General features: G+C 40.6%; 1 protein-coding gene across 2 annotated transcripts; it reads right to left on the bottom strand.

Moving 5' to 3' along the window:
- Window positions 1-660: 660 nt before the first annotated feature.
- Window positions 661-13015, bottom strand: SRSF12 (serine and arginine rich splicing factor 12). 2 transcript variants are annotated; one of them, XM_083177065.1, is made up of 6 exons: window positions 12747-13015; window positions 12319-12357; window positions 7998-8102; window positions 5273-5376; window positions 2102-2243; window positions 661-1686 (listed from the first exon to the last, which is right to left on the bottom strand). In XM_083177065.1, the coding sequence occupies exons 1-6, from the start codon at window positions 12809-12811 to the stop codon at window positions 1371-1373; spliced, it is 771 nt and encodes a 256-aa protein (XP_083033191.1). In that variant the 5' UTR covers window positions 12812-13015; the 3' UTR covers window positions 661-1370. The 2 variants fall into 2 exon arrangements, with proteins under 2 accessions (XP_083033191.1, XP_083033192.1); XM_083177066.1 differs by lacking the exon at window positions 12319-12357.
- Between the last annotated feature and the right edge of the window lie 1341 nt (window positions 13016-14356).

The raw sequence follows: 14356 nt of genomic DNA, 5'->3' as shown, positions 1-14356 counted from the left end.
TTGCAAATGTAAAACAAAAGCAAAATCTGGTGTGGATCAAAGGGAGACAGTCTCTACAGCAACATTTGAAAAACTTGAACATGCACCTGGTTGGCAAAATGTAGGCATGAGCTTCACATTTATTTGGTGTCGCACCATACTTTGGACATTGTGCCTGGCATTTTACTGTTCCAAATTGTAGTGCATGTGGATCAAAGCATGATAGAGTCAAAGGTTTTTTTCAAATATTGCAAAAACACTTTTCAGGTGTCGATCAGGTGCCTGTTGATCAATAGCGGTTGAACGAGCCAATTACTGTAATTACAATATGAGGAAAAACAAGATTGTCTACAATTACTAATATTCCATGTGTACAACATTAGGACCTAATTATAGTATCTAAATCCCAAATTATGGTAATTTCAGGTGTTTAAATCGTAAGGTGTGTACACACTTGTACAATTTAGACTATATAGTGCAGATCTACACTATACAGACAAGACTGTCTGGCTGCAATACGGGGGAGCGCGCATCGGGATGGCAAGGGTTAAAACTTGTGCGATCTGCATGTGATCCAGATGAGATTTTGACTATATAGTCAAAATCTCATGCACATTGTACAAGTGTGTACACACCATTAGGATTCTAACAACTAAACAAAGCAGAAACAATACGATAGAAAACAGTTGTGCACTTTTCATTTATTAAAACTGCTAGACAAAAATATGCAAATATGTCTAACAATACCATTTCAAAACACTGTTCCAGAGGACAAAAAAAAAAAAAAAAAAATATAGTACTATGCGAACCAAACTACTGCTTTTAAAATACAAAGAGAGAAATCATAATATAAACTGTTTCTCCTACACAGCAAGCATAAAAACAAATTGAAAGTCATGCACATTAGCCTCAAACTAGGAACTTAAATTTGGAAACAAATGATTTAGGACATTAAAAAAAAAAAAAAAAAAAAAAACATTTTTAAAGTGTTACCTTTATAGTTCTTAGTTTATCAAAATCGTACTCCAAAAAAAAAAAAAAAAATGAAGATAGCATAACTAACCATAGATAAGTTGGCTTAATCAAAAACATTGCATTTCACACAAAGTTCATGATCTTGATCTTTTTGCCCCCATCACAAGCCTTTCAAAGCTCCATAATTGGGGGGACCTTTGGAATACAGTTTTATTATTTGTGGCAGGAGGAGGGGGGGGGGGGAGGAGGAGGAGAGAAGGAGCATATCACCACTCTTTTAAATCTATGGTATAGCTTTGTTTTATCTCCCTAGGAAGCCTAAGCAATATAAGCTACTTCTCAAAACAGATGAACTTGCCAAGCATTGTGATTATATGAGTATGTTCTGATGGCCTGTAATTGGTTACGAGAAGACTCTAGTCTTCATCAGAACCAGACTGTCGGCTGTTTTTACCCCTGTAGCCCCGTGATCTAGACCTGGATCGGGAACTAGTGTGCCAGGCTATATCCTTTTGAGAAGTAGAGTTGGTGTGTCTATGATGGGGAGACTTTGAATGTGATCTAGCAGATCCAGAACGCCTCTGACCAGATCGTGACTTTGATCCAGAATGCCTTGGAGGTGGTGAACCAGATGGTGATTTTTCCATTGATCTAGATCGTCCTCTTGCGAAAGACTGATGTTGCGGTGACTGAGATTTTGAATGGCTATAAGAATGCCTTCTGTGTTTTGATCTGGAAGATTAAATGTAAAAAAAGAAATTAGATTTTTTTTTCTTCAAATAAATGACTATGCAATGGCTTTTATTTGCATTATCAGTGATCTCTTGTGCAGACTTTATGCAGCCTTCAGCTTCCTTATACATCTGTAATGTGTTGTGAAGTAAACCAAACGGGCTAAATGGCACATCACTCACGCCATTTTGTCATTGAGAAATGTTACATAAATACCCTAAACAAAATTTTATCAATAAATGTATATCACGCTTTTGAAATAGAAGGTGGCTGAAAAAAAAAAAAAAAAAAAAGAGGAAACAAATATAAAATTAGTTTGCAATAGCCTATCTGGCTAATGCAACATATACGGCTGTTTTCATGCACAGAAGGAGCAGATGATCATAAACATTCGCACATGTCTAAGTGGCCTTACACTTTATTGCTGTCTGACCTCCTTCTGCCACGGTCCCATGAGGAGCTTCGACTGCGTGTTCGTCTTCTGCTGTGGCTTCTAGACCCTCTGCGATCACTTGGGGAACTTGCATGCCTCTCCTTGGACTTCATTTGTCCAGGTGCTAGAAATGAGAAAGGCAATGAGAAAAAAAAAAATCTATCTATCTATCAATATGGCCTTAGTCTTGTGCTAAGGATTTTTTGTAAGCTGCTTCTTCGATAAGACGGTTAGTGAGAGTCTGACAGTAAAGATGCAAAAAGATTTATCGGAGAGTGCTGAACTTCGTGCCACATTTTTCGGCAGAACGTCTTCATCAGGGGTATGACAAAAAAAGATTATTAGGCATGTGTGGCAACTAGTGTTTCTTTCATACAAGATAAAATAAAAAAGGGTGGACTTAAGCTGGATTGATTTCTATTAACAGGCCAGAGCTTTCTGTAAAAATGGAGTCCTTAGATATTTTGGCTCACCGGGCCTCAGTATAGCAAGTTCCCAAGCTCCTTCACTGTCTGATTTCTATTAAGTCCACCATTTTTTATTTTTATTTTGTCTTGTACGAAAGAAACACTAGTTGCCACACAGGCCTAAAACTTTTGTCACACCCCTGATGAAGTCGTTCTGACGAAACGCGTTGGGTTTCAATAAAGAACTTTTATCCTGAACAAATCTCATGTGTCATTTTGGAAGACAACAAGGAATTGTCATATCAAGTGTGATTGATGTATTATTCAGTTACGATTATTACTGTATAATTGACTAGGTGGTACCAAGTTCAGTGCTCTCTGAAATATATATCTGTATATAATATTTGTGTATGCAGCTACCTTAACAGAAAGAGAATTTCAGGTTGAAAGCAAACCAATCTTTATGCATTTTTCAACTTAAAAGGTTAGTGCCTAATGCTGGATAAACCCTAGAACAATTTTGTCTCAATTACCGCGATTTCAACACGTCGTACGACCGAATGGATGTAAAAAGTGCAGAATCGTACCAGTTTTCAGTACGATTCCGAACAGATGCACGCCCCCGCCAGTCTTTGAATGGAGATTTTCATACAAAACAAGATAAACAGTGCTAAAACAAAAAATAAAGATTGGTTGATCTATCACAAGTAAAATGTATTCACAATTGACTGGGTAAAAAAAGCCATAATAAATGAATGGTTAAAATAAGATTTTCATAATAATCACCAACCATGTGTTTTGGGGTGTCCTGGAGAGTCCATTCCTAGATGCCCATACACAGAATATACAGTGCCAATTGGGCCATCTGGAGGGATAAATAGTCCAATTCGTGCATAGTACAAGGACATTTTGAAAAAGCTACTAGGAGTAGGGAAACGCTTAAGGAGGAGACTGTTGCCCCACCTTCCATGCTGTTCCTGGATTGCAGACCGAACCAGCCCCAGATTTTATAACAAAATCCACCAGGATCCTATTGAACTCTCAAATAAGACATTCCACTGGAGGTATGAGAAACAATCAAGCCGAAAACATAATTGTTTAAGGATTAGGTCATTTGCGCCACTCCTTGTACCATTTGCACGAATTGGACTATTTATCCCTCCAGATGGCCCAATTGGGATTGTATATTCTTTGTATGGGCATATAGGAACGGACTCTCCAGGACACCCCAAAACATGAACATGGTTATTATGAAATTCTTATTTTAACAATTCATTCATTTATTATGGCTTTTTTACCCAGTTAATTGTGAATAAAATGTACTTGTGATAGATCAACCAATCTTGATTTTGTTTTAGCACTGCTTATCTTGTTTTGTATATTTTTCAAGACTGACCATCCTGTTCCAAAGCAGCAGCTGGTCAAGACCACCCATACCAGGGCAGCCCCCGGACCGGTCTCACTAGTGAGATCCGGCAAACAATTTCGGTATTTAGAGTGGAGATTTTAGCTGCTGCACTAAAGATTCGTCATCTACGGTTGGATACAGATTGTGTGCTCCAATCAATCGTGCAACTTTTTTTGATTATTAAGGAAATAGTCTCACAAATCATGGTTTTCCTGGTGTGTACACTACATTACACTGGGTGGTTACAGTTGATAGAACTAATGTCTAGATCAGGCATGTTTAAACTATGGCCCTCCAGATGTTGTGAAGTACAAGTCCCATCATGCCTTGCCACAGTTTTGCTATTAAGAATACTAAAATGATTGCAAGGCATGCTGGGATGTGTAGTTTCACAACAGCTGGAGGGACACAGTTTGGACATGCCTGTCTAGATAGACAGTCAATAGGTTGACAAAACAGTGGATTTCTTATATTATACTAATCAAGATAGCGTCAGCAAGCCTCAAACTTGGTCCACAGGTTACATTTTCCAGGTCACCTGGCAAGTGCACCATGTATCACCAAAAACGAATGGTCAGTGACCGCAGGTAATTGGAGCCACTATAAGGCGGACACCATAAAGGCAGTATCTGATAAAAAGGTCTGGGGGATGCACGTCAGCCTCTTTTGTTGGAAGCTTTTAACCAAGTATAGGTAGCCATACATCTACAGATTGTCAGATTTGGCTGGTGCAAAAACCTGGAAATATCTGAACGACCGTTTTTGGCAGTTTTCCAGCATTTCAAAGCAAATGGTCAACTGCCATTTGCTCTCATCCATTACCAGGTTTTTGTTCCAACCAGCACAATCTGACAATCAATCTGTAGATGTATAGGGCCCATTACACTATTTAGGTCCCTCATTATTATTCCTTGGGAGGGGTTCTGCAGAGTGCTTGGCCGTTTCCACCCTAAAACACTTCCCCTGTTCAGTAGTGGGGTACCAACAAACTACCACGCCTATAGGTGTTTAATTTTAAAACTAAATAATGGCAGTTTTGTAATTAATACAAGAAGCTACTTTACAATATCAGCTGGAGCCACTTAGCCAATAATTACCCAACCTGTTCGAGAAATCCTGAAAACATAAGCTGTCTTGATGCTCTAACAGTACAGAAAAAGCATGCTGCACTAATGACACCAGACTAATAGCCACCACTGTAAATAGTATGGACCTACACACATACTTTGGTATATGCATAAGGACACACCATAAGATTTAATATTCTATAAAATAAGAATATGCACCTTAAACACTGCAGTAAATATTGTGACTTACTTAGAAAACCTAAGTACTTACTTTTCCGATCACCTTGAGCAAACTGAATCTCAATTTGACGTCCACAAACCCATTTTCTGTTGAGATTATAAAGGGCGTCTTCAGCATCTCTGACATCTTCAAACCTGACCGCCAGTTAAGGAGACTTTGTGCTATACTGTATATGGTACTATAAACACCAGAACTTTTTTTCAGAAAAAACCCCGGACAAAGATTACTTATTACCAATTACAAAAGCTTATTTAAAGCTGCAGTGACCACAAGCCACATGGACATTTTGAAACACTGAAGTTAAAAAGGACAACTCATAATACATGTCTATTAAGCCCTTTAGATATTGTGTTAGCTACATTTTGATACACAACTAAACATTTTCTGTAAAAATGTAAAAAAATACAAAAAAGGCAGTAATTAACCCAAATCTGGTAGAAGCCACAAGTGAGCTGATCTTTCTTTTTTTTTTTTTTTTTTTTTTAATAAAATAGTCAGTTGCTCCCATTCCCGCACAATGTGTGCGCTGAGCAATCATGCTTAACACACGGTCACTCCGTGTGTATGGGGCTTTAGGTTCATGTTGTTCAACTGTTGCTCATTATGTCCATGCCATAGTATCAGAAACAAATGAAAAAACCAACTGCAATTAAATATTGATAAACGATGCTGACTGCACACAAGGTTATCATCCAAATCTTCTCATGTGTGCTCCTAAAAAGTCATCCGCTTTAGTGGTAACCAGCCCAATCAGGACATATCACATCAGACATTCAACTCAAGTTAACAGGAGACTGCATTCTCCCTGTGTGGTGTTGTCTGAAATAGATAATCCCCCATGTCATCTGGCTACAATGCAAGTCCATGTTTGGAATGGTTAGCTCTGTCTACTTTAAGATGGGTATACAAACAATGCAATATCACCACAATTTTCCTTGCACTACCCGACAAACTATATAGTGCATATACCATAAACAATATTACAGAAGATGTTCAGTTGTCACACCCAGGAGTATAGCCGTCATTGACAACAGTCAAGATTTAGATGGTCAGATGCGGTTTGAACTTTAGTTCAAAACGCATTGCACGCGGTTCACATCGCACAGTGATTCTTTTGGTGCGATATGCGCTCCAAAAGAAACAAGTACTTTTTGTACTAGATCACATCTACTTCAAATTGTACACTGTCCGCATAGTGCATGAGATTTGAAAATTGATGTGATGACAAAGTGTACCGTGTGTGGGCACCTGAACTGTGCAGAGTTGGTATATACCTCCCATGTTTGTGTGGGTTACCTCCAGGTACTCCCGTTTCCTCCCACAATCTAAAAAGATTGCAGATCTGTTACTTGGCTCGCAACAAAATTAACCTTAGACTATCTGTGCATGTGGTAGGGAATATGGGGTGTAAGCTCCACTGGGGCAGGGACTGAAGTGAATGTTTAAAATTTACTCTGTAAAGTGCCGCAGAATATATGTGCACTATATAAACAACTGGTAATCAATACATGTACAAAGGGGGTTTGCTAACCACCCACATCAGCACTCAACGTCAATATAGTGCAGATAGGCACCAGAATATTGTTGTTACCACACACAGTTTGTTTTATAGTCTAATGTGTACACACCTTTTTCTCTGTACTCTGGCCAAATGACCAGTTTGGAATAAATGTATACCAATTTACTAACATTAAAAAGCACTTATGCTTTAATGTTACCTATACTTATCAAATAAATTATGTATTACCACTTAAAGCTAAACTGCAAAACAAGTTACTGTAGGAAAATTAGGCAGAAAGCAATTAAAGAAGATTTCCTATTTTAAACTACTCTTACTGTACTTAGCAGTCCTCCTCAGCAGCTGTGTAATTGTATCATTCAGGGTTGCTTCTTACATCAGCAATTACTTTGGAGAAGCTTGAAGGAGAGTTCTAGGAGTCACATTAACTTCCATTTCCTAGTCTGAAACAAACGATGGACAGTTCTTTGGGACACCTTTACTCAGGAGTGGTGTTCCAAAAGTTCTATTGTACAGTCATGTGACATGACTAGAACTGCCTGCCAATCTCTGCTATACTGCTTTCATGATAGTACCAATAATAATGTCAGCTGAAGAGGAGTACTAAGGCAGATTCCTTCAAAAATTATGCACTTTAGAAACCACTTAAGACAGCGGTTCTAATACAAAACATATGCTGAACACTGAGTGACCAGGACTTTAAATTTTTATTGCAATCCCTAAAACCCCTGTATGACTGCTGCTTTTACTAGAACTAGAAGAGGTCACGTTTAAACAGCCCTTTAGTGATCAGACATATCTGAGAAGTAGGATACACGAAAGAAAATTCTTTGATTACCTCATATGACTTGATCTTGAACCTTGACCTTTACTCTTTGGGCCTTGCAAGGTGAACTTTGCCAAGGAGCAACCAAATCGAACTTGGCTTTGGATTTAAAAGGTAGGAAATTTGAACCCTCAGCTTGGTGCAGGCTGTGTCTTTAGGGCTTGGCAAGAACTTTCCCTCTTCAAGCTTTCTTATCTGTGTCCACCCTCCCTCTTTATTCCTTGAAGCTGCAACTTCAAAGGTGTCTGTGGGCTTTATGCTTGGTCTATCTAACCAGGCTCATTCAAACCTTGGGGTGCTTGCCAGCTACTGTGGACAGCTTTACCTTTTCTGAGACAGAGAAATAAACACACATACAATTAGGATGCAGGCACATCCATGCTACCTGAACACAAGCAAATAAAGGATATTGAATATATGCAAATCCTCTGGGGCGACGATTGTAGTAGTCAAGAGGAATGTAAACGTCTACTATTGGGCCGTACCGACCAAACTCACGCCGCAAATCCTCCGGCCTGAAGTGTGTAAGGCAGAGAGACAAGGTTGACGGTGCAGTTTAATTGCTTTGGCAGATCAACATTTCTACTACTTTGTATTCTGATATGCATCAGAAAGGAATGTATGGACAAACACAAGTCACATGTTTAGATTGAAAACTTACATCCAGGAACATTCAGCTCTAGGCTGTTTCCCAAATACTGTACAATTCTCTTAGAACCTCATTCAGCCACAACAGTAGTTTTTAAAAACTATACAAAAACAAAAAAGCAAAGCATCTGCTGGTACTGCTGTAATCATTAGATTATCCTTTTAGGGCAGCAGTGCATATTGCCACACTGGTTATTTAAACAGAGTTCCTCAAGAAGACACAAATAAGATGAACAGAACATTTTATACTGGCATGCTATCAATGGGCTCAAAGGAATGGTTATTCACTGCAAGACTTGGATGGTAAAGTCATTACTTAAGAGCGGATTTAGGGGGATATTCAATCTCCCGCAGCCATCTCCAGACAGCACTGAACAGGGGATCTTGGCAGAAGCAGCCCGACTTCACAAGCAGTCGGGCTCATCTGCCCAGAGCAGCCGGAATCTCCTGGATGCAGCTCGCTGATTCCCGGCCACGCCCCCTTCTCGTCCCACTGCAGGCGGGAAATTGCACGACACAATTTGCAGGCGGGATTCAGACTGAGAACGGGACAGGGTCACAGCTGTCAGGCCAGCCCGACAGCCATGACCCAACATTGAATAGCCCCCTCAGTGTTCCTAGAGTAGGCCTGGCGAAACTGTGGTTCTCCAGCAGTTGTGAAAATCCCAGAATGTCCCAGTTTTAGCATTCCCTAACTGCAAAAATGTGACATGGAATTCTCAGACTCCGTTTCACAACAGCTTAAGATCCACAGTTGGGCCAGGCCTAGCACAGAGAATAAAGCTCTGTCTAAAGAGTAACAGGAAATGGATTAAAGCACCTATGTAAAATTTGGAATGCTTGAAATAAAGTTTCTGCTTTAAAATGAAAGTATTTAAAATATATTTTTTTATTTCATGGAAAAAATAAATATATATATTTAAATGTTTGGCTGGTAAGATTACTATAGATTAATTTTGCTAGTGGAATGCACACACACTATTGTGCAGATATTTCTTAGTCGGAAATAAATTGGCAATTTTTTTATAATAACCGGACAAATTTACAGTTTAACTATACCACCCCCCCCTAATCTAGATGCAAATAGCTGTTCAAATATAAGGATCCATTCCACAGCTGCATCTACAGCAGTGTTGGCAAGCGTAAAAAAAAAAAAAAAAGAAAATAAAAAAAAGAAATGTAGTAGCAGAACATTCATGATTAAGCCAATCGCTATACTATGTCTAATATAGCATTTGCTCAAGAGGCCACAAATATTGTACGACCTGCTCACATAACATAGTGGCGAGTTAAAGAAGCGTGACAATTTGTAGTGGTTGAGACCATAACATTTTCTTATGTGAATATATAATTATATGGAAAGCCCAGGGTAACATAAAGGGATCTGAAATAAATCAAGAATGTGCTTTCAAATACATAGTGCTTTTTTTTTGTAAAGCCACTTGTTCTGCACAGTAGAACACCGATTATCCAACATAATTGGAACCAAGGTGGTAGTAGTACAAATAATTTACCTAGATAATTATACAGAATTTTGTTTAAATTTTACAATTTAGTATAAGATTTTTAGTGCCTGTATCATCGTGTAGTCAGTCTCACCAATTAGAGTGGCCAATATCAGGAACGGTGGGATCCAAGGATTTGGCCCTAGAATTACTGGGATTTGAATCCAAGGATTGGAGACCCCAGGATTAGATTGCACATGCGCAGTCTAATGCCAGGCAGCGTCTGAGCACCCGCTCTGACACTGCCTGACATCACCCGTCTTCGGCTATGTGACATCTGAGATTTTGATAGGTCTTTTGCAGATGTTCCCGCCTTGTGCCAAAGGTAAGCCCAAATTTATTAGTATGCATAAAATGTATTGGATAACCTTTTCTCAGAAAAGGACAGATTGTCACAGTTCACCAAATGTAAATGAAATATGGACACTAGTATCCAGTTACCTACAATCGATGACTGTGGGTAATTAGCATGCTGGGAGCTATCCAATTAGCCAGCAAAAACTGTGCTGTAGTGGGCTAAAACACACTGCAATGCTTTATCAGGTGTAAGGACACCTCCTGAATGTGAAAAATACATTGATAAACCCAATATGACCCTTGCCCATTAGACTGCATTGTGATGACGAAATATATATATATATATATATCCAAATATCCATTTAAATGTATAAAAATAGTGTGTAAATTGACAGCAGATGTTAGGGTAACAAAATATGGAATAGCAATGTCTTGTTGTATGAGCTGCAATACTTTATATTTTAAATGTGAAAATGCTTGAAACCATATTTTATGGCAGTACTTATTGCCTCATTCCCCTACTTTCCCAGGGTCTGTGACCTGACCAACTATCTGCGGCACAGAACACCTGCAGCTGTGGAAACCGATAGCTACAGGTGTAGAATGGTCAGTGCCACTGATTGTTCATACACTGGCAGGAACAAAGCACACATGTTCTCATGCATACATGGGGTATTAGCAGCACATAATGTGTGATCGTGCAGTAGCCCCCCGTGTTCATTTGCTGTGAAAACCTCCGATATACCACTTTTGCACCAAAACTGCCGTGTCGCTCCCGGGTTTTTGGGCTCTGCTCCAACCCAGCAGTTGTCCCCTTTTACACTACCTCACCCGGCATTATGCCAGGTGACGTAGATGAAGACGGGATCTGAGCCAGTGTTTGGAGAGGATATCTCCAAGCGCCGGGAATCCCGCGCCGCCGACCGACAAGCCCAGCACCCAGGAAGGCTGCTGGGCTGCCCCCAGCTCCATTCTGTGAGGTGAATGGATGCTGCATGCAGGCATCCATTCAAAACCTCCCAGCATCCGCTGCTGTCTGCATAGTACAGCAGAGAAGGCTGTAAGCTGCCCCTGTCCAACATTCGGACTGACTCTGGGTAGGCACAGTGTTCGACCCTGAGCATTTGCAGAGTTGGACACCCGGGGAACAGGACCCAGGTTTTTTTTTTTAATCTCATTTACACCAAGCTCTGGCCCAGAGTGTAGCAGCAATGAAACTGGACGAGGCGCTGGTGTAAAATAGGTAATAGGAACATTGTGCAAGTCTTTAAAATGCAGCAATAGCAGAGGAAGCCTCCAACTCCCAGAGCAGATTAGAGGGCAATCTAAAGGGTTGATCCTATTAGCCGGGGATGATTCACGAGTGCAAACCACCCCGTCACCGGACACACTTTACAGACAGAATTCACACTGAAGTGCTTGCTGCCCCTTAGAGCGAGCAGGTTAATTTGGTTGCTGGAGTTTAAACGCCACCTCACACCCTCCTCAAATAATAGGATTGACCCCCAAAAGTGCACATACACAGTGCATTGTGGGGGGGGGGGGGGGGGGGGTGCAATGAGATGCACACATCTCAAAAAGTATGTGCTGCACATACTTCTTCAACTAGGTCCCGATCGCATGCTATGGGGACCAAAACGCATGCATACATCCCACCGTCTATGGGCACCTTAAGTGTGTTTGGATTTAGCTTCTGTGCCAATCATGGGAATTTACTAGCTAAGTTCAAATTAATGGCCCCAAAATATTGTCTGTGGAGATTAAACATTGCAGCCATCTTATGGTGTGTACACACAATGAGATGTGCAATGCAATTTTGACTATATAGTGCAGAACTGCACTATATAGTCAAGGCAGCCAAGACTTTCTGACGAGCGCGCACCGGGATCGCAAGTGTGAAAACCCTTGAGATCTGCGTGCGAGACCGATGCGATTCTGACTATATAGTCAGAATCACAGGGTGATTGTACCCGCATACACACCATTACAGGGCCAGCTTAACATACAAGTTTATAGAGAACACAGAAGATATATATATATATATATATATATATATATATAAAACACTCCCAAGTGAGACTTTTGAGACTACATAAACTTAGTAGCAATGACTTGCTTATCTAGTTGGACAACAAAAGACATTCAAAAATAAAAATACATAACTGATAAGACATAAGGCAAAATGAAAGACAAGGCCTATGATTAATTTTAAGAAGCACGAATCACTATATTCATTAACACGCTGCTTCCAAGACAACTGTACAATAGGAAATATAAACACCTTAGTTGTAGGTCTGGGTCAATGTGATCATCAGAAAGTCTGTGAAAAAGAAAGAGATGCAATGCACTTGGTTGTGTTAATAAGGACATTTCTATGCAGATAAGAGTAATATACAAACTGTACTTCTCACCACAAGCCGCAATATATAATCCATGTATATCGCGACAGCATGTGATCGGCCCAATAGTCACCTTAAATAAAGCAGCATGTCCCGACCCGCACATCATGCACTGCTAGCATGGCTGCGGCGGGCCCTGCCTGGGCGTACGTGGCTGGCTGTGGCCCTGGGTGCCGGCTGCGGCCCTGCGTGCTGCTGACCCACCCCGCATTGTTATACTGCCCCCGCTCTCGCCCTGTAATGCTAGCTCCCGCCCAGCCAGTAGCACCGACATAATGGCGGAGTGTCTACAATGGCGGCTGCTCCATACCTGGTGCCATCTGCCACGTTCCGGACGAAGAGGGAGGTGTTGGGCGGCCTGGAGTAGCGGGACATGGCGGCTGCTGTGGCCGGGACTGAGGCGCTCACCGGCGTCACACACCGACAGGGTCAACTAGGAGTCGGGCAGCAGCTTCCTAGCGCTCGACGGGTGCAAATACTAGCGCAGCTAACGTTAAGCAATAGTTGTCTCGTCGTCTGTGACTGTGTGAGGCAGCTCAGGCAGAGTTGGTGGGCAGGGCCCTGTACAATGGCTCTCCTGCTGCTGTAATTGGCGGGTTAAGTATTCCTCCGGGGGCGGGACCGGAAATGGCTTTGCATCCATTTTTGATTTTGGAAAGGTTCCATTACATAAATGTATACTATTGGCTTGTACATGGGTACCCTTCCGTGTATCTTTCCTGCAATTATGTGGGGATTGTGTCCTGGACTTGGATGTAAAATATATATATATTTTTTTTTTTTCTGGGAAATCCTTGATCTCACCGAAAGACGCATTATATTTTTAAACAGTAATGTGATGTTAATGATATAATTTCCTTGATGATTTTGAGTTACAGTTACAGTACATGCCATTCAGACCACTCCACATGCCCCTTAAGGTGTGTACACATTAGACCAAGGGTGGGCAACTATTTTAGCTGGGGGGCCGCTTAACACTCTCCCAGTAAATATTCGAGGGCCACACACAAAATATCTTACACAATACACAGTTGTAACTGCGGAAGGCAACAGGGACAGATATTTATTAAGCAGTGAGTGCCATAGCCTTGGATTATATATATATTATATAGTATTGAATGAAGGATTTTAACAGGTTATATGTGGGCACCGGGGTTGGAGACAAGACAGGGAGAGTACAAGGTGAACTAATAGCCTTACGGCTAAGAGTATACAAGCGCCTGATAGGGTGTTTTGCCAAGCAGCTCCTGCTAGGGGGTGTCACACCCCTATATAAGTATAGAGAAAAAAAGAGAAAAGAGTGGAGCGCTATAAAATTGGATCAATATGGTATTCAAAGAGTATATAAGTGGTTTTATTGCTTATTAGTATGTGGATTTAAGGCCACTTAACTTGATAGGTATAAAATGTTTTACACAATAATATTACATAAAGACATATTTGAACAAAATACAAAAAGATTTTTTTAAACTTTTTTACCTTTGAAAAAGCTGTCAGAGGACAGCGAAACATGTCAGGGAGCACCTGCTGATTTTAATTGGGTTTACTGGCTGCAATCGGATTCCCTGCCTTGGAGTACCAACCTGCTTACATCTGGATTGTCCACTGGGCACAAATTCTTGTATATTCTTAACCTGGGACACCACCACCTGCACATTAAGGATTATAAAGGCGCATTTTATATCGTTGAGGACACCCACAATCCATCGGGTTTATCATCTTCCTCCAGCGCCCCTTCATCCGGCAAGGTTTATGGACCCCACTATTTAGCCTCAGGACGTTTAAATCCAGCATCCATAAGCACCTCCTAAGAAGGACACTACCAAGGGAATCCATGCCATAAGTATTACCCACAATTTTGTATTTTATTATATGTACACTTATACTATTTTTTACAATTAATTGCATTTTTTTAAAAAA

This window comes from Crinia signifera, chromosome 3 (genome assembly GCF_055691185.1).
Source record: "Crinia signifera chromosome 3, ASM5569118v1, whole genome shotgun sequence".
Lineage (NCBI taxonomy): Eukaryota > Metazoa > Chordata > Amphibia > Anura > Myobatrachidae > Crinia > Crinia signifera.
Note: the sequence above shows the minus strand (reverse complement) of the source record. Positions and strands in the feature narration are given on the sequence as shown.